This window comes from Malus sylvestris, chromosome 9 (genome assembly GCF_916048215.2).
Source record: "Malus sylvestris chromosome 9, drMalSylv7.2, whole genome shotgun sequence".
In the NCBI taxonomy this organism is placed as follows: domain Eukaryota; kingdom Viridiplantae; phylum Streptophyta; class Magnoliopsida; order Rosales; family Rosaceae; genus Malus; species Malus sylvestris.
The window spans coordinates 5,648,614-5,670,957 of record NC_062268.1 but is presented as its reverse complement, the minus strand read 5'-3'; the positions used below and the strand labels follow the sequence as shown (position 1 = coordinate 5,670,957).

Below are 22,344 nucleotides of genomic sequence, written 5' to 3'. Positions count from 1 at the left end.
TTTATTTGCATATGCTCTTGTTGCATATTTATGTGTATATATTTGCATTTGTCTGTAGGAACATATGAATCTGAAGTTCATACTTATTTTGAAACCTGAAGTTTCTAAAATCATGTCTTGTTTGAAAACCTAAAGTTTTCCTTAAAAGCATCACCCATGAAAACCCGAAGTTTTTTTCATGCGAATTTTAACCGATACATGTCTATTAAAACCTGAATGTTTTATTCCTATGTGAATGGATTGATAATTTTCTTCATTGCACTAATCACATCTTGTCCTTTATTTTGTTATAGAAACATGTCAAATTTGAACAAACTCGACTTCACCGCTTTGGAGGTCTCTGGAAGAAACTACCTTAAGTGGGTCCAAGATATGAAGCTTCACCTTATTGCAAAGAATTTGCGTCCCGCCATTGAAAATGAGATGGACAATCTGGTTGGCGAAGCTGAGAAAGTCACTGTTATGATCTTCATTCGAAGACATATTCATGCCGCCCTGCAAACCGAGTACCTTGCTGAGGATGATCCACGAGCATTATCGGTCACTTTTGCTGATCGTTTTGATCACCAAAATGACATCTTCATGCCTGAAATAAGACATGACTGGCAGCATTTGCGCTTCCAAGACTTTAAGCCTGTTAATGAATATAATTCTGAAGTTTGTCGAATCCAATCACTACTCAAGTTTTGTAACGAAACTTTGACCGAAGATGATCTCCTGGAGAATACCTATTCAACCTCCTCTACTACTAATAGTGTCCTGCAACAACAATATAAAGCTCAGAAGTTCACTAAGTTTTTGAATTTGATCTCTGTTTTACTTCCTACTGAAAAGCAGAATCAACTGTTGGTGAAAATCGTCAAGCTCAACCTACTGGGGCAACTGCTATGCCTGAAGCACAATATAGCACGAACCAACACCCAAAACACCAAAAGAGGCAGGGTAGGGTGGCCAGAAGCCATCCCATCAAGGTTAACAGAGTCAAGGCCCATTTAAGGGAGGAAATAAAGCCCAGAAATACCCTAACCTCACTCTCAATGCCCCAAACTTCAAGAATAAGGGCACAACACCTGAAACCATGGATGCGGATATGTGATATCACTGTGGTTTAAAGGAGCAATGGTCTCGTATTTTCCGAGCTCCCCAGAAGGTTGTATCTGAATATCATTCTCGTCGTAATAAGTTTGAATCAAACTTTATGCAAGTGGAAGATTAGAATCTTAGACATAAACTTTTTTTTTATAGTTAAAATAAGACAATAGGGCCGAATTCCACAATAGTGGCCAAACCCCCTTCTTGTTTTTTGGTTAATTTTGAACAATTTTCCTTTATGTTTGGATTATTTGTTGGTGATTTGTTTTTGGATATTAAGTTTTTTTTAAATTAATTTCCATCCTTGAATACTTAAAATTATTTTGAATAGATATTTGTTTTAAGAACTTTTATGCATGTGACCGATTCAAATTAATTTTCATTCTAGGTATGACTAGTGGGAAAGTTGTCTTGCAAATAATGCAACCACGCACATCGTTTTACGTGAACGTATCTATTTCACTAACTTTATACCTAAGAATACACCTTTGACAACCCTCTCAGGCTCATCCAACCTGATCAAAAGATACGGTAAGGCACGTATAATGTTGCCAATGGTACAATTTTGACCATTGATGAGGCACTTTATTCTCCGCATTCCGGAATTACATTGTTGAGTTTTAAGAACATTAGAGATAATAAGTACCACGCTGAAACCCACGTAGAAAATGGAGTTGAATTTATGTGCATAACTTCAAACGAATATGGCCAGAAGCATATTCTAAAAAAGATAAAGCGTATCCCGAGTGATCTGTATACTATGACCATACACCCCATAGAGAACCACTATGTGGCCGACCCTACCTTTGGGACTGCACATGAAATTACACTTTGGCATGATCGTTTGGGACACCCTGGACAAATAGCGATTTGATGTATCCTTAAATCATCACAAGGGCATCTACTAACCCGAAGCTTAGGTTTGATTCAAGGAATCACATGTCAAACATGTTCTACGAGAAAGCTTATTACTAATTCTTCTTATGACAAGATTCGTTTGAATCCTCCTATTTTTTCTACAAATGATTCAAAGGGACATTTGTGGACTGATTCACCCTCTACGCAGACCATTTAGATATTTTATGGTTTTGATTGATGTTTCCACACGTTGGTCACATGTGTGATTGTTGTCCACAAGAAACGCTGCATTCTCCAAATTGTTGGCTCAGGTTATCAAGCTTATGGCTCACCACCCTAATTATCCGATCAAATCTATTCGATTGGATAATGCTAGAAAATTCACATCTAAACCTTTTGATGACTATTGCACGTCAGTTGGGGTTGAAGTTGAACATCAAGTACCCCATGTTCACACCCAAAATGGTATGGCAAATGTATTCATTAAGCGCTTACAAATGATTGCTCGATCGTTGGTCATAAATACCAAGATCTCGATCACTGCTTGGGGCCATGCAATATTGCACGTAGCTATGTTGGTCCGCCTAAGTCCTGTTGCGACCTAACCATATAGCGCTTTTCAATTGGTTACCGGATACGAACTCGACATATTGTATCTGCATGTTTTTTGTTGTGTGGTCTATATGCTGATTAGGGTATGGTTCTGCCCTTACGTACAAAAATAGGGCATCAGCGAATGATGGCAATCTATGTTGGATATGATTCTCTTTCGATCATTCTTTACTTAGAACCTTTGATAGGCAATCTGTTTAACGCTTGTTTCACAGATTGTCACTTCTAGAAGATAGTCTTCCCTTCATTAGAGAGAAATAAGAACGTCAACGTTCCTGAATAACGACGTGAATTATCATGAACGACTCCCACTTTGTGTCATTTAGATCCCCGCACCGCTTAGTCTGAAACTAGAGTGCAGCTCTTATTAGATCTTCAAATCATAGCTCATAGTATGCCAGATGCTTTCACCGATCTAGCATGAGTGACAAGATCACATATTCCAGTTGCGAATACACCTGCAGAGATGGATGAACCGAATGTACGACGAACTTCCCTCATGGAGGCCCTGGATGCCAACTTTGGTAATCCACGTACATTAACTGCTAGCCAATCTTCTGCCCCTACACATAAGCGTGGCAGACTTTTTGGTTCAAATGATTCACACCCTCGAAAGAGGAAACCTACGGCACAGGCCCCTGAAACGCCTACTGTGAATCCAACTATCCCTTACACATTCTATCCAACTCAAGAGGAAATTCTAGATTACAAAAGTGTCCTTGAAGAGATGAATCCACCTCCCGAGAATCGTGAGATTTCGGTCTATTATGCTAGCTTAGAGGATGTGTGATGTAGAAATGAGATGATCATCGACGATGCATTAGCATATACAGTAGCTACTGAGGTTATGTTGAGTGATGACATTAAACCTCGTTCCATTGATGAATGTCGATGTATAACCGATTGGTCAAACTGGAAACAAGCAATCCAAGTTGAACTCGATTCACTTGCGAAACATAAGGTGTTTGGACCTATAGCTCATACTCTTCCACAAGTAAAGCTCGTTGGCTACAAGTGGGTTTTCGTTCGGAAGCGTAATGAGAAGAATGAAATTATGCGTTACAAAGCTCATCTTGTGACACAAGGCTTCTCACAACATCCCGGGATTGACTATGACAAAACTTATTCACCTGTTATGGATGTGATTACTTTTTGTTACCTTATCAGTTTGGTAGTTTCCAAAAAACTGAGTATTCAGTTAATGGACGTAGTAACTATGTATCTCTATAAAGATCTTGATACGAAAATTTATATGAAAGTTCCTGAATGACTTACACTGACTAGATCAAATATTTCCAAATCCCAGAACGCTCTTAATTCGGCTAAGATGTTCATTCTACGGTTTGAAGCAATGCAGAAGAATGTGGTATAACGGTTTGAGTGGGTATTTGACTAGTCAGGGATATGTGAACAACGAACTATGCCTTTGTGTGTTCATTAAGAAGTCACATTCCGGTTTTGCTATAGTTCCGGTATATATCGATGACATAAACGTCATTGAAACTCTTGAAGAGCTCACGAGAATTGCCATGCACCTGACGTCAGAATTTGAGATGAAAGATCTAGGAAAAACTCGATAATATCTTGGTATCAAGATAGAGCACCTTTCGAATGGAATCTTAGTACATCAATTGAACTACACCTAAAAGATGTTGCGCCGCGTTAACAAGGATAAAGCGAAGGCTTCGAGTACTCCTATGGTCGTTTGATCGCTAGATGCAAAATGAGATCATTTCCGTCTGAAGGATGATGATGAAGATATTTTGGAGCCTGAAGTTCCTTATCTAAATGTGATAGGCGTTTTATTATACTTAGCTTAATGCACTAGACATCTCCTTCACTGTTAATCTTTTGGCAAGATAAAGTAATGCACCAACACGCAGATACTATACTAGTGTTAAAGACATTTTCCCCTACCTTAAGGGTACTACGGATTTGGGCTTGTTATATCCCTACGAATCCTTAAGTGATGCCGCAACCCCTGCTTCTCGAGTTAATTCTCGCCTTGTTAGTTTTGCCAATGCATGATACTTATCTGATTTGCACAAGGCGAGTTCTCAAACGGGTTATGTCTTTACTGTTGAAGGCACCGCAATCTCTTGGAGGTTAACTAAACATACCGTTAAAAGCAGTTGTGGGCCATATTCGAAGCTCCTGTGATATTTACCCCATCGTGAATGTCCCGACGACGATCTATTGAGACAACGCAACATGCATCGAACATCTCAAGAAGGGTTAAATAAAGGAGACAACACCAAGCACATTGCTCCGAAGTTTTTCTTCTCACATCAATAATAAGAGCATCAGAAGATTGAAGTCACGCAAATCCGTTCACAAGCCAATATGGCCGACATCTTTACCAAATCACTACTGAAGGTGATGTTTCAGAAGCTTGTTCAAGGAATTGGTATGCGTAAACTTTCTAAGTGGTAATATTGCTAGTTCTCTTTAGAATTGTGTCAAACTCAGGGAGAGTATCCTGAAGTATACTTGCTTGATCTTAATGTACTATTTTTCCCTACGATTAGGAGCATTTTTCCCACTAGGTTTTTGCTACCTAACTAGATTTTAAAGAGGCACCCAACTTGGGTTGATCATATCCCTGATGACGTCCCGTAGACGTTTCTTTTGACTTTGCATTACTCACGCATTTTTCCTTAGACTATGGATTTTGTTCCTACTCGGGTTTTTGCCATAGCCTTAGTGTTTTTTAGTGAGACTTACTTCTTTATGCAAGTTCCTACCTTATTGAGAATAGCGATGTTCCCAGAATTAGTGCCAACGAGTTGACTTCCTCAACTTCTACATGATGCTGAATCTACCTTGAGTATTTACGCACTCAAGGGGGAGTGTTGTAAACTTTCCTAGTTTAAGTGTGATCGTGTAAATCCTAGATTAGATTTGATTTTAGTTATTCTTTCTTATATGGACTTGTATTCCTTGGGAATGAAGGATTTGTTTCTTCCTCTTATTACTATAAATAAAAGCACTGCGTAGGGGATAACACATCCTCTACACACATCCCTCTACACATTCTACAAACACATCTCTCTCTACAATCCCTCCTTGCCGCTGGCCTCTTCCCCTTGTCAGATAAAATAAGCTACAACAATTTACACCCACTTCTACCACTTTATTTTAAGTTTTGACTATATAGCTACTAGCTGAGCCGTATATCCAATGGGCCCATTCTCATTTTCAACTTCTCTTCCAGGATTTGAATCCCAATTTTAATTTCTAGAACATGAGCAATTATATTTCTGGTTCTAAAGAGTCAAGTTATAGATGATTTTAGCTAGAAAATAAACCAACAATTTATATCAAACAAATTATCGAAAGATTAACATAAGCATGGAAAACTTATATGAGCTGAAAAGTTGCCTAAGTTAGGGTTCGGAACATTGGACCGATCTCTATAGCTTGAAGGGGAAGTTGACCATTGAGGATGTGCCAAGCTAGTGCAATTAAGCAGCAAACATCTGTTGTTGGTCATAGAAGAAATAGCTGCTATATACCCAACCTGGGTTGATATAATCACAAAAACCCTAGTGTCTTTAATTGTACATCAATGAGCATGATGGACTACTGGGCATGCATGTACCGTTGTTGGATATATATGTGTGTGTGTGTGTGTGTGTGTGTGTGTGTGTGAACTCCTATTGAAATTGAAGAGGAAATGACCACATTATTATTTGACGTGAAAGGTAAGTCCATCTCTCTGCAGGCCGAAGCAAATGAAGTGACCCTACTTTCATTTCATTATTAATGGATTGTGAAGAAAGTTATATTTCTCGTGAAACTAATTCACAAATGAAAAGTAATTTAATTACTTATGGTATCGTTTGGTACGTGGAACGGGATGGAACGGAGTGGGACAAGATGTTCCGTTCCACGCTTATTGCATCTAAAATGGGTGGAACGCGTTGTTTCACGGAACAAATTTTGGATGAATTTTCTTTCCGCTTCATCCTTGGAACGACTTGTTCCACATCCGTGGAACACAAAATTATAATATCTTCGTCTCCTTCTTCTTCCTCCTTATTTCCATCCGAGGACATATTTGTTCCCTCTCCGTTTAGTCACATATTGTCCGTCCCGTCTCGTCCCATCTGTATACCAAACGATACCTATAAGAACATATAAGGTTCTTGTTTTTCTTTAATGTGGGAGTGATATACTGCCAACACATCTTCTCCGTGTAGTGAATTTTTAAGCCTAGCACGTGGACAACATAGATTGGATAACGTGAAGCACTTGTGGTTGTTCAGGTTTACACGTAAGAAAACCTGTTCTTATCTTAATATAGCTCAATTATTTATAAATGAATACAAAATCTTGCATTTTTGTCAATATGAGATTCATACTCTTATTGTCCACACGAGACACTTGCTATAGCTAGCTTTCACCATTGGCACCAATCTCACCCACCCATTGTGTGAGCAGATCCTTATCTTCAATTCGTACGAAGATATCTAATCGCTTGTCCTTGAAACAACTATATAAAAATACCTACCCTCCCTCTTACGGCTTAAATCAAGTTTTCATGTCTTTTGGCCATCTTATATAGTCGTCATGCCCATTCGTCTTTCTAATCTTAGCTGTTATTACTGGTCCGTGGGTGCCTGGGAGGGGGCACGGTGTACAGTAGATATATACATAAGCTTTTTTTTTTGGGAAAACAAGTTGTACAATAGCATGCAAGTTGATGTTTTCTACGGGTTTGGGATACCCTGATGTTTCAAGGCTAGATTGTGATCGTAAAAAACATGACTAAATGATTGATAATTTTATACTTCTACTCGTGGAGGAAAATCATGGTAGAAGTCTCCAACATTGATCAGGAAATGACATAAAAAATAGCATGACCAAAATGATCGATAACCTAGCTTTTTCTCATTATACGCATCAGGGAAAAGTTTATGATCCTCAATCGCCATCTAATTTGAAGAAAGTGGTAATACGTTAATACTTGGAATTCTTAGTTACGTCATGTTCAACCTACTGAACTGAGAATTATAACATATCAATCTAATCAAATGAATTAATTGGGCTGGAGTTTTTGATGCGTTGGAATATAAGATGGAAGGATCAACAAATGTTTAGATCAAAAAAACACAAATTGATCGGTCACTTAGTATTATAGTTCAGTGGTATTCCTCTCCACTTCTAAGTGAGAGTTCTTAAGTTTGATTTTCACCAAAAGCAAGTTTGAACCACATTATTACTAGCCCATTATGAGGCTAAACTCACCTCTCCCCTTAGTATAGATAAAAAGGAAAACTCTAGCTAGCTTTATAAATTAAATTACATAAGTTGTATTGGTGTCAAAACTCGGACAGAGGCTGGACTGGATACAATATGTATTTGCTCCGAGTGTTTCTTTAGGTCTCAGTTTCACAAAATAGCTCGAGAGAAAGAGAGATTATCCTCTTTACACATTATCCTCATTAGGTGATCGAAGCAACCAACACTTAACACTTTTCGTTGTTCCAATGTCCATTTGATTTTGTGCATCAACAACTTTGGTCATCATTTTCTGCATCATTTTGATAAGTTATTGCCACACCAACTTTTTTTTTATAACTGAAATATTCAATTCATTGATAAAAGAAAGTACACGGCGGTATCAACGCCTAAGACCTACAATCCTTGGAGTAAAACTCAAATTTTATGTTCTAAACCTATCCCAATTTGCTCAAACCCTTGAGTCAAATATGAGTTTAACCCAAAACTCATTTTGAGGTAAATTTAGCCCAAAATTCCCCCATGTTAGTGGGTTGGGCCACCAATATGTGTATTTTTTTAGTTTTATATTTATAAGTTTATTGAATACAACGGCTAAGATTTAATATGATCAAATCTAACGGTAAAGAAAAAGATATAACGGTCCAAATTTATATCCAACGGCTAAAATAATTAAAAAAATTCTTTCATGGGTTTCATATTCTTTTATAGTGTTTCATGAGTTTCATAGTGTCGGTTTAGTGATTTTCCAATATTTATAGGAATCTAAATATCTTTAGGTTAAAATGTTCATAAAATTAAATTATGATAGTCTACATAATTTTTTTTAAAGTTACTTTAAGAATCCTAAATTCATTCTTTAATAATCTTAGACGAAAAATTAACCTAAAAGAGTTGGAGTAGAAAACATATTTCTAGGTTAAAATTTTTAGATTGTAACCCAAAGGTTGAAGATGATTTCAAGTCTAAACACAATTACAGTCTTCAAATACGAAGTCCGAAATAAAATTCGTGGATCTTCAAACCAAAGACAAAATCTGCCAACATGCATGGATAGTGTAAATACCACACCAACTATTGAAACATGCCAATGTCGCTTTTAGTTTAAATGAAATCCATGCCTGAGAGCATTTTCACCCATTTGATGGATTTGAGTTTACAAATAGGCGTGGTAGTTACTATTCACTTATATAGTAAATTTTTTAAGCTTCTCTTTTATCATTTTCCATCCATTATAAATTAGTGACTGTCATGAGATTTACTAATTATTCAACGAATGAGATTAATTTTGAATAAATTGTTGTGATTATGTTACACTCCACCAATTGTAAATAGTAACTACCATGAACTAGGGGCTAGATTTGTCATGGCTGCTGCAAAGGCTCAACCATGGCTGGCTTGGAGGAGTGGGTGGAATGGGTTTTGGAGTGGATTTTGGATTTGGCCATGGCAAAATTTCATGGTGGAAATGCTCTGATGGTTTAGTTAAGCTAACCCATTCCACTAGCTAGGGCAACACCCCAAATGAACCCTACATGTTTTTCCACCGATCCTCCTTTACTTTCCACCTTATATTCTACTTAAAAAGAGGGCGAAAGCGACCCTAGATGGGATGTCAAAAAGCATTCCTTCCTCAACAACAGTACTTGCTGCCTCTATTGCTGGGTAAAAGACAAAAGCATGTGCAAGCGCAATTTCCATATACAAAGCCACCACATCCAGCAGCTTGGAAAACCTAAAGATTCATTAGTTTTTTCTTTTCCAAATAAATAGAAAGCTTTGATCGTTTGCATTCTTAATATTTGTATGACAAATACAGAATATATGTTTGTACATGCCATTTATGCAAAGGGATCTCTATTTTTTCCAAAAAGTGGGGACTGGGTGTGGGATCCACTCGACATCGAACTTCAATAATCCGAACCTTCTAATTTGTAAGTCTCGATTCATATATCATCCTTACAAAAATTCAATTCAATCCAAAATCATTTGCCAATATAATTATGAAGATCATTCTTATATAACAAAGTATTCGTTAATTATTTTTAACCCAATTAGATGTCTTAAATATTTTTGTTTTGGCTAATATTTTGCAAAGATGGTCTATGAGGTGCAACTTGAAAAATAAATAGTTCAGATTGTTAAAATCCGATATCGTGTGGACCCCACAACTAATCCCCACTTTTATAAGAAGAAAAAAAATGAAGATCTCTTCCTTTAAAGGCTTCATCTGTTTGTAATGGTCATAATGAATTAGGCTCCCTTTTAAGAAGTACAGACCCAAGAGTATATGTTAGATTAATTTATCTGTCAACAATGAAGAAACTTTTGTGTATACACGATTCTTATGATACGTAATGAATCAGAGAGACTACATGTTATATTAACACCAATAATAATTAACATATTAAAATTAAAATACCATTTCATCATGTCGCAAGATGATGCTTAATTGACAAATAAAAGAGCAAAAAAGAAGTATATCCCACCTATTAACACCAATAATAATTAACATATTAAAATTAAAATACCATTTCATCATGTCGCAAGATGATGCTTAATTGACAAATAAAAGAGCAAAAAAGAAGTATATCCCACCTACAATAAGAAGCTTACGCCATTTTGATTTTCAAATTCTACAAGAGGCATTATCTAGTTGGGGAATGATTTCCAGTCTTTTTTTTTTCTCTTACATTTTTTTATAAGAATTTTTTTTCCTCTTATACATTCCTCTATTTTGATCTTTAAATTGAATAAATAAATAAAAATTAAGTCAGAAAAATTATCTGAACTATGTAGAAAGAGAAAAAATGTGCTTGGAAATTATTATCTAGGCTGAGGTATTGCCTAACCTAACCCTAGTTAATTAAATGTGGTCTTGCCCTTTTCTGGAAATTTTAACGGGTCTAAAAGTTGGGTTGTCAAATTTCCCATCAGTTTTGGGTGGGTATGGTATTTCCACATTAAGTGGCACAGACCCACATATTTTGCGCCTTACATGTCCGGTGACACATCACCCTCAATGAAACCCAAAAATTGGAATCCGGATCTTTTTGTGAGAATTTCAAAAATTTGTAAATCGTATTTATTTATCATATGTCGTGAAATTAATTTTTCTTATATGTTTGTATTTAATTTTAAATAATTTTTTACCACATAATTTATGATGACAAAATATGTGGATTCCCGAGAGGATCTCCGGAGAAGATCCTTATTGCTCATTCCAAATATTGTACCTTCAAGACTTTGCCCAAGAAACAGTACACCGGAAAAAAAAAAAAAAACAAAAACAAGAGAAAGGAAGAACAGCAGAAACAGCCAAAAACCCATCTTTCAGATGTCTCCAACACAAACAAATCAATCCCCCACTTATTAGTGCTTCCGTGTTTATATATCCGATACCATGCATCTTTCACAGCAGAGCTCACTCCCCTTGATCTTCTTTTTAAGAACACAGATGGATCTGAAGTTGCAGTGAGAAAGTGAGTATGAAAAGCGAAGTCTTGAGAAGTTCAATGGGTATGAAGAAGCTCTCTTTACCTGTTCGAAATTAGGATAATTTCTTTCTAGTGTTCAAAAGAAGAAGAAGCTCTCTTTACCTGTTCGAAATTAGGATAATTTCTTTCTAGTGTTCAAAAGAAGAAGAGGCTCTCTTAACAAAGGTATTATATTGTATAAGGACTGCCTAACAGCCCGAGGAAAAAGAAATCATGTTTTCATCTTCCAGTTATAATAGTAATACTGTAATTCCTTTTCAACATAACTTTCCCTTTTCTTCTTCTTCTTCTTCAAATTACCCTCCTCCTCCTCCTCCTCCTTGTGCAAACCTAGAAACCTGCACCGGAGACACTTTCCTTCATCACATTCCTGATCCCCTCTCTGGTCAATTTTCACACCAAAATATTGCTTTAATGGCGCCTCCTTCTCATCAAACCCTAACCCATTTGGGAGTTTCATCAAACACTGTGCCTGGTATTATAAACTCCACCATATCATCATCTTGTGGAGATCATCTTCATCATCATCAGTACTACCATAGTAACTATGGTAGCATTAGTAATGATAATATTATTCCTTATTTTCTTCATTCTTCTAGGGAAGATTTAGTAGTAGCACCGGCCGAAATGAAGAAAGACCGGCACAGCAAGATCTTCACCGCTCAGGGTTTGAGGGACCGTAGGGTGAGGCTCTCCCTCAACGTTGCCCGTCAGTTCTTTGACCTCCAAGACCTGCTAGGGCTTGACAGGGCAAGTAAAACCATCGAGTGGCTACTAAAAAAGTCCAGAAAGGCCATCAGGGATCTCGAAACACAGAAGAAGAACTTGAGCTGCAGTTCTGAGCGGTCCAAGAGTTTGTCTTCCACTTCTGAGTGCGACGAGGTTGTTTCGGACATAAACGAGGTGGAAAACCATGTAATGAGCAAAGAAAAAGAGATGGTGATGATGAAGAAGTTGAGAGAATCTAAATCTACTGGAGCTTATGTTGCGAAGGAGTCGAGGGCAAAGGCAAGAGCAAAGGCAAGGGAAAGGACAAGAGAGAAAAAGATGTGCACTACTAGTAGGAGGCCTTATCAGATGTTGAACCAATTTAACTTATTGATTGAGCAGCTTGATGATCACGAAACAAACATCTCATCCTCGTCGAAGGTTAATTTTGGAGATCACCGTGTGAATCAAGAACTGGGATCCCTCTTGGCTAATCAAGCTCATCACCATCATCGTCACGAGGAGGATCAATCAGCCTTGATCAAGAGAAACAAAATGAAGTCATTTCCATCAGTAGTTTCCGATTATAATACTACTGATCAGAGTTCCAGCAATAGCCACCTCCAATTTCCCAATGCTTCTCAAAATTGGGACATCAATGGCGCTTTCCCCATGCCCTAGCATTAATTGTGCTATCGCCACCATCAATCTTAATTTCCACTGGTATACATATACACATATCTATTGTAGCCATGCCTCTCCTTAATTATTTATTTTTCGATTCCAGATTTAATGATTAAGATGTCAATCTGCAGGAACTGAAATCTTGGGAGGCCTAATTGTGGAATTATCCGGCGAATTTATTGATTATCTTCCAAATTATTAACTTCGATCAAAGAAGTAAGCTAGATTTTTGTTCATGTATTTCTTTGAATGCACATTAATATATCTATTGAGTCACCTGTTCCACTGTTTTTCAGCTCCTCAAGAGTTACCATAATGATCCAATTGAAGATAGGTTTCCTTAGCAATGCATATAACTAGTACTGGATCAGAATTACATATAGACCCCTACAAGCATGCATTGATTTATGTCAAAACCACATCCCTGGTGAAAACAACAAATGACTAATACTGATGACATTGATGAGATATTTGTTAATTAGTTATAACGTCTTTTTTTTGTTTTGTTTTAACTTATGATGTAAACATTTCTGTTCTAATTTTAAAAAGGTACAATTTAAGCGGGGATAGATATGCTATAAACAATCAAACTCACCACATAGGGTATATATTCATGTTCTGACAATTGGTATCTGATTTAACTAGTGATATCTTCAAAGAAAAGGAACAGTGCCAGGAGATACTTGATGAACAGGGTTTATGCTTGCTGCAATGAGATTCATCATGACCAATATTACATGATAGTTGTTCCCTGTTTGATAAAAAATAAATATCACCTGATAGTTGTTCCCTGTTTGATAAATATTACATGATACTTGTTCCCTGTTTGATATTTGTCATGGATTTCACACAATTCATACAATTAAAAATGGATGCCTATCGAATTGTGGTTTCTTTTCCAAGGTGAAAAGGTTTATAGCAGATCTGTGGGATGAGGAATGTGAAATTTCTATTCCCCTTTGTTTCTGGTTTTATTTCCTCCTTCCTAGCTTGTTATGCTAAAGGCTCCTTGGAAATTAAGCAAGACTGTAGCAATCTCATAAAAGTAAGCCAGATTTCCATGGAAATAGTTAATACTTGCTGCTAGGTTAGTTATGCAGATTTGCATGCACTTTCTTGGCTAATTGCAATATCTTGAATTTCGCAGTAATATGTAGGCTATAGCTTCTTGTCGATCGAATTGATATGGATATATTAGTATTCAACAGCTATCCAGATGGACTATTGCACAAGGTGTGTGATGAACATGTTTATGCTTTGATTAAGAAGTTTGTGGAAGAATAATCAAACAAATCTTGGTAAACAATATAGTCAAGGTCCAAGGATAACGATGCCCTCACCGAATTTTGTTCTTTATGAATTGTGTAAAAAATTTATTCAAGATACTGATCGCATGTGTATAACTAAAGTATTTTAGTAAGGAGAAAATTTGGCAAAAACAGTGGCCCTGGCAATAGTTTTCTTTTTCTTTGGCTGGGAAATCTTTGATGTTGTAATAGTTCAAAACACAATTTTTAATCTACTTACATGAAAAAAAAAAAAAAAAAAAAAACTTATACTGAATAAGTTAATCCTGTGCGGAGAATTAGATATTGTTCTTCCTGATGTTTACATATATAAGCATTTATTTTGAAGATTGACGATGTTTCTTGTTTTCTCTTCCTGGAGCTGGTTATGTTGTCTATATCTATATATTATTATTATTATTATTATTATTATTATTATTAAGAGAACCCTCCTTGTTAACTTTTTGCCCTTACTTCTGATACACAATACTTACATAATGAGGGCAAAATAGTAATTTTGTATTTTTTGAGAAAATGATAATCATATCCCTATTTTTCCTATTTTACCTTCACTTTTGATACACTATTTATATAAGGAGGATAAAACAGTAATTATGTAATATTTAGATAAAATATGCACTTATTAAGAGAAATTAGCCCACCATCATTTTTTTATACTCTTTTTAAAATTTTAAAAACTAATCACTCCTTAATAAAAAAAATAAAAAATAAAATGAAATTGTTCACACACACAAAGTATGTGCTCATCGGCTAGTTTCTATTGTGAAATGCATTAAAATACGCACACATATAAATACAACATTTATGTTTTGAAGTTATAATGTACATATACAATGGGTCAAATTCATTAAATTCATGGTCCTATATTTAATCGCTCCGTAAGGAAATTGCTAAAGCTCTAATTATATGTTACACACGTACATACATGGAGATATTTCCACTAGCAATATCACGTGCGGTAAGAGGTTTACCAAGATATTTTGAAGTTTGATCTCTGTATCTTGATCTGGGAACACAACCTAATTTTAGTTCGTACTAGTTTAGCTTGAAGTTAAATTGCTAGAGAAACTGAAAAGAAGTGTAAGAGGATCATGAAAATCGTTTAAGCGTGCATGTATCTGTCTTCCCATCTACCCTAGCTTCCCCTGTCCTTCCTTCGCCCCTTTCTCAAGCTGGCTAGCCCTAGATATTTAGGAAGTATGTCATCTAATTTTTTATTTTTAGATCTGACTGTCTACAGTGAGTCAATAGATAGCACTTCTAAGAAGTAAGAGAGTGGTGTGGTCACCAATTTAGTGTATTTTTCTTCACTAGTAAATCAAATATCTCAGGTTTGACTGATTATATAGATGGTAAGTTCAAAATATAATAATCAACTCATTGTGCAACTTTTCCTAAATCTCCACTCTTAGTATATCATTGTTCTAATGTTATGGAGGCCATATTTTTGAATCACATTTGTTTACCATTTTATATGACAAGTGACGTGTACATGTCAATTAATGAGTTTATCTCTTTGGATTTTTGTTGTAGACATCATTTGCCTTGTCATATAATATACTAATATGGTGTATATATATGATTTCACTAGAATTACTCTTTTATTATATATGTATTAAAAACTATGATCGATCATGGTTGCTACTTCAAAAGAGAACATTATCTACTCTCTAGTTATACATGTACTAGTATATGCCTACACACAAAGTGTGAATTTTTTTTACTTTTGTTGTTAAAATCAAAAGAGAGAGGAAGAGAGTGAGAGAGAACTTAGTGAGGAGAGAGAGGGGTTTATTTATTTATTTATTTTTAAATTAGAAATGATAACATTACATGTAGGTGAGGATTAAAAAAAAAGTAAAATTTTGCTTTGTGAAATTACATTACTGTCTTTAACATTTTTGTTGTGATAGAAGATAAAGATATATTTTCACCTTCTTTTAGTTGACAAATAGAATTTCATTAACGTAGTTTTAGATATGCTTATTCGAGTGTCTCGCAGTTTCGCCACAAGTGAATCTTTAAGGGGTTGTTTAATAATCTTTTCACTTTTTTTTTAACTGAAAACTTATTCAAAACTACTTTTAGTTTTTGAAAAACTAAAAGCTACTTTGTTTAGATTTCAAATTTTAGCTTAATTTTCTTTCTAATTTTCATGAAAATATTTATCAAACAAGTTTTCAGAGAAAATTGAAAACTGAGTGCCCGTTTTCATTTATTAACCATTTCATTTTTGTTATTGGTTTTATTGTTGTCTTAGATTAGATATACAATGGGAGAAATGAGAGATAAAAAATAAAGAAAGTATGGTGGGAGGGATGTAGAAGACATGTAGAACAAAAAAAACCGTTCTAATTTTTTTCACCTTCAAAATTTTGATTTAATTTCTTCATTTCTCTCCCGCCACCTTTCTTCATAGTAACATTGGAAAATCAAATATCGTCACCGGAGACCGGACAGACCGGACAGATCAAATGAAATATCATCAAAATTACGAAACAACACCACACATCAAGAAACGATATATTCAGGTAACTGGGTGAAGATAGCAGAAAAAGATAGAACCAAGTTCAGTTCGAATCTTAGTGGAAAAGAAAAACAGAACAAATTCACCAAAAAAACTAACGATATACATGTGGAAAGTTACCTGAAACTGAGAGAGCCTTCATATGATTCATGCAAGAACAGCCATTGGAGTTAATCAGAGAGTGAGGTACAAAGAATAGTGGAAGTGACAGCCAGCGATGAACTGAAGTAATTATTCCCTTTTAATTTCTCTCCCTCTCTATATATATGTTCGATATTTGTTCACAGATTTGTGCAGGAGATAATCATATTATAGTTTCTACTGTGTGTCGAATAAAAGGGTGATTAAAAAGGGTCACGGATTGAAGTGTCTTGTTGGAATAATATTAGAAAATATAAAAATAACACAAGAATTCTATTAATAATAATCATAAAGAAATTCACAACATCAATTTATGTATGAGATTAATATAAACAATTAGAGAGAAAGTTAGAAAAACTGACAAATTTGGAAATTGAGGCTTGCATAAAAAACTGACAAACTTGGAGATTAAGGCTTGCATAAATGCAATGTCCTAAAGACATAATTTCGCCCTTACTATTGTGCTTGTAGTTCGGTAGGCATCCGTCTCCCAAGATTTAATAATTTATAATCCGAAATCAAAGCACTTCAATCTTCGGACTCTGGCGAACTTCATATATTCTGTACTCTCAATACACGACTCGGATTTTGACTAACAAACAATAAAAACATTGGAATGTTTGAGTTTGTATAGAACTCAACCTACCCCTTTTAAAACATTATGACTGTTGCTTAAAATTCCAACGAACAGACGCAACTCATGAATTTGAATTCAACTATGGTACATAACTCTTATTTTTCGTTCATGTAAAAATTAAATATTATAATATTAAATATAATATATAATTTCCAACCGCTTCAAACCACGCCTTCGATCAGTTGTGCATGGCAATACGTAATACACAGTGGCAATACTGGTAGTTCGTCGGACAAGGATTGTCTGCCCTCCACTTCCGTTGCCCTTCCCGTGCCCTTCTGTTTGTGTGTGTTAACTACATTGCTAAAGATGGAGAATTGGTACAGAGGAGGGAAAGAATTGATAGAGAGAAACAAAAGAGATTGTATTGATTGATTAGAGAAAATGTATACAAATGAACTTAATGAAATGATAGCTATACAATCCCTTATATATCCATATAACCTAATTACAATAATACCCCTCTAACTATATTTCTGTTATATCAGTTATTACTCCCCCCTCAAACTAAACTTGGAGTATCCAAGTGAAGTTTGAACTAGCCAGATATTTGAGATAGCCTGGGATGATCGACTGGTCATCTTCCTAGATATAGGCTGATTTAATTTCCAAATGCTCAGAAGCATTCGTTACCGCACCTGATGTGAAACTCCGTGAATCTGAAGATACAGGAAAGGCTTTGATTGGACTGTTAGTTGCTTCTGGATACTCTTCTCCCAAATACTTATACAAGACAATACCAAGATGACCCACCAGTTGCTCCTCTTGGCACTACTTCATGACAACAACAATTCTTGAAATAAGATCTGCAGCTTGCTGTCTGACTTTTGCACTCTTATTATTCAACACCACTGAATGGTACCACAAATAGGGAGCTGTGCTACATGGTCTTGGTCTGAACATACCCAACTTTTCGACTGTGAACTGAGAAGCCATAGTTGACATTGCCAAGAAACTAAATCTACCAAGGAGAATGACACTCCAAAGCACAACACAAATCTCACACTTCTACTAAAGATACCAAATAAGGAGACTGACACTCCATGAACACAAATCATACTGCAACTGAGGAGAATGAAACTCCAAATCATACTGGAACTTAGGAGAATGAAACTCCAAGATTCATAGAAAGAATGACACTTTCTTCTTTAAATCGACAAGAAAACTAATACTTGCAGAGATCAACACATCAAGACCACAGCTTCACTTCAATTAAACCTCGAAAGTACATCAAAGACCACAGCTTCAAGAAATAAGCGTTGCAGATCACCAAACAATTCCAAATGACTGCTATCAACACTTCGATGATCTATCGCACAACCCATATACCAGAATTCATTTACCAATTCAGAAGAACACATAACCAAAATCCCAAATCAAATTCGAGAAAAGAACCCAGATGAAGAAAATATGGGCAATTCGTCAAACACTTAGGCTGCACATAGTCTAAACGTTCTGCCATACCAGAAAACAAAGCACGGATCAAAATCACAGAAAATCAAATTCAGAAAACTGCTTTGAAAACACCACCAAGATGAATGAAGAAGTAGATAATCAACAGTGCAAAGAAAGCAAACTCTGCTCTCAGTCACACAGAGTCTCATGCATCGTCGTCTTCCGCCAAGACCGAGTGACTCGACGGCAAGGCTGTCGTCAACAAGGCGGCTACACGACTTTCCCAAGAACGATCAACCCAACAAGAATACGCAACCAGAACAATCGCAGAAAACCAATGAACACGAAACCCAGAAAATTCTCACCGAGACATTATCACAAATAGTTGATATGCTGGAAAGAAAACCAGTAATCGAAAACAAAACCTGAGAACTTGAATCTTGAAAACCCAGGAAACCCAAATGTGGATGTGCCGTTGGCGGAGGGCGGTGGGGATGAAGACCCACAAAATGGATCTGGAATGGGAATCCGAGTCGGTGTCGAAGAACCCGTCGTTGATTCCGAAAATGATGAAGAACCCATCGTCAAGTGATCTCATTGAGGCACTCGTTCAGGACCTTCTTGTCGATTACAGTCGTATTGCTCATCTGCTGGAGAGCGGAAGCACCGAAGGGCTTGACGGAAAATTCAAGAAAATCTGAAGAAACTAATGAGAAAAAAAGTAAAACTAGCAATAGACTAATGAGAAGTGGAACCACCAGAATCCATGGCATGAGCCTGGTGGCTCTGATACCATGTTAACTACATTGCTAAAGATGGAGAATTGGTACAGAGGAGGGAAAGAATTGATAGAGAGAAACAAAAGAGATTGTATTGATTGATTAGAGAAAATGTATACAAATGAACTTAATGAAATGATAGCTATACAATCCCTTATATATCCATATAACCTAATTACAATAATACCCCTCTAACTATATTTCTGTTATATCAGTTATTAGTATGGTTACGGTTAAACCACGTCAACATTTTATATTACTATTTATTTTTATTTTATTATATCTATAAAAAAAACAAAATAAAATGTTGACATGCCTTAACCGTGACCATACAAAACAAAAGGGCATGGAAAGGGCACCGGAAGTGAAAGGCAGACCTAGTTCGTCAATTACCTGTTTTTTATACATAAAAAACCCTGCCGACCTGGACTGGAGACAGAAAGGTTATGGATACTGGTACCAGAGAGCTGAGACCTAGTCTCTCTCCGCATATATCGAATGCAAAGCGGTTGATTTATGTCAAAATCTAATATAATAATTGCTGACTTTTCAGCGAGTGTACACAAAAGTACCCCATATCTAATATAATACCCAGCAGAATCTGCTTTGGAGGTACGGAAATGTGGAAATATGGAAATACGGTGCACCCGAAAGCTAGCTGATCGACAGTAGGTGGGTAAGAGATCTGGGCAACACTATAGCAGCTTTCATTTTCATCATGATCACTTTTATGTTCTTTTATCATTGTGTAGACATTAAAATTTCGGTGAAACAAATACTCTTCAATACATTAAAAGTTCCGATATGTCAAGGCATATATGACATACATCATGCGTCTCACAAGTTGTATACATGGATGTGACTCATCAAATTCAGACGAATCATCAAGAAAGATATGTGTCAACACTTGATGGAAAAGAATTATTTGATTTTAATTTAATTAAATCAAATGTAAATGATGAAGTCAAATTACAAACCGGTCCACAAATTGAGTCAAGCTTCTTTTGTCAATTAATCAAGCCCACAATCAATATCAAATCCATCCATAAGCAAAGATTTGAGAGTCTATAAATACGAGGCTCCAAGACAAAGAAACAGGCCAGAAAATCATTCACGCCCCGACGCTGAAGCTTTGAAATTATGAAGCTCTTAAGCACTCGAACCCCAAATAATTAAGAAGACTCGAAAAACCCTCCCCGTTTTTCGTCAAACCCATAAAGAATCATCAAGCACTACTACTCTGTGATACGACCAATATTGCATACATTATAACGCCCTTTAGTTTCGATTCTTGTTATGTTTTTGAGTGAATTTAGTTTGTTTCACTTAGTTTTATGTTTTTCTTAGATTTGAAGAGTGAAGATGAAGAAAGAAGAAAAATGAGCACTTTTGCGATTAAAATGAGTTGGCATGCTGGAAGCAGAAGCTGTTTGTGCAGATCAGTCAACTTTACGGATTAAACTGTACTTCCTCATAATGAACCAACTGTTGAGCCTTATACCATTGGAAAGATATGGATGTTAGCTTTCAGAGGAATTTTACGGACTGTGATTTCGAGTTTTCTAGACGATGTTATGAAGGTTTTCGTACAAGATGTCGGTCAGTCGAGTCTATGCGGAAATTGCAAAGTCTGTTGGGTTTTTCAAGTCATAATTCAGTCGAAGTCCAAAGCCCAAGATAGAACGTGTTGAGCTGACTTTAATCCTATTTCGAATGGGTTTGAAGTAATTATTTGGGAAGTTTACTTGCCACATCATTCAGTTATGCAATAAAAAGGATATCACAAGACCTAATTATGTTAGGACTTGTCTACCATATAAAGGGGGGTTTTTGGGAACATGCTTTTTGGGTTTTTTCGAAGGTGCAGAGAAGAGGTCGCAGCAAGGAGTGAAACAGAGTCGCCGATCACCTGGGCAATCCATCATCATCGTGTGGAAGTATTTTATGTTTTTCAGAATTTTAATTATGTTTTCAGATTTTATGAGTAACTAAACTCTTTTTCTAGGGTTAGGATGATGCCCTAGCATGAATGTTTATGGTTTTTAATGTTATTCATTGGATTTCTAGATTCTTTTAGATGAATGCTTAATCACTTTTTGAATTGTTACTCTTTGTATGAGTTCTTTGATTGATCAGCTTAGGACTTTGCATCTAGTAAGATTGGAAGATGAATTTGAGGCTGAACTAGCAATATAATTCAATTAGCTTCTTGTGGTTAAGTGTGGTAAATTACATTATTGCTTGACAAAGAATAATGGTTTGCTTGGTTCCCTTGTTTTCTAGAGCGTAAAGAGTCCTACTTGTTAAATTTATGCCTTAACCAGGATAGATTGCATGTTAGGATATACGACATCTGCCTGAACTAGGAGAGAATCATTCACTTAAGGAAAACTATGGTCTAATGTGCCTGACAAGGACTTAGATACGGGAATTATCATCTAAAGAATCGAAAGATCCATTGAATGCATTGCAACCTAAACTAGATTGCTTGTGGTTGATTCCGAATCCCTAGATTTTCATCACTTACCTTATAACACAACGTTTTCTTTTCTTTAATTTCAGTTTTTACTTAAGGTTCTGTTTTTGTTCGTTTACAAAATCATCACAACAAATTCTTCACATCCTTGATTGATTTATTAATTAAGATCGAGTCTAGTTCGTTGTTTGGGGTTGTGTGTCATTAATATTATTAGATTTGGTTTAGTTTATCAAATTGGAGATTTAATTAGAATCCTCGTGGGAACGATACTTGGACTTGCAACACGCTATATTACGACTATCTTGTGCACTTGCAAGTTTACACCACTCTGCCGGTTCTTCCATCACCACAAGCCAAATCCTTGCGGCAATCATTCATCCGAGA

The 22,344-nt window shown here is 36.0% G+C and overlaps 1 protein-coding gene across 2 annotated transcripts in view; it reads left to right on the top strand.

The window, feature by feature from the left end:
* The first annotated feature begins 11,211 nt into the window (after positions 1 to 11,211).
* The window catches only part of LOC126583032 (transcription factor DICHOTOMA-like), a 37,717-nt gene continuing 26,584 nt past the window's right edge, over positions 11,212 to 22,344 (top strand). Inside the window, exons 1-2 of one of the 2 annotated variants that reach the window (XR_007609649.1) lie at positions 11,212 to 12,734; positions 12,827 to 12,911. Coding sequence is in view for 1 of the 2 variants with exons in the window: in XM_050247334.1 (XP_050103291.1) it covers positions 11,517 to 12,692 (1,176 nt within the window). In the remaining variant the exon portion in view is untranslated. Of the gene's footprint in view, positions 12,735 to 12,826; positions 12,972 to 22,344 lie in introns of those variants that run through there. The other variant, XM_050247334.1, reaches the window with a different exon arrangement.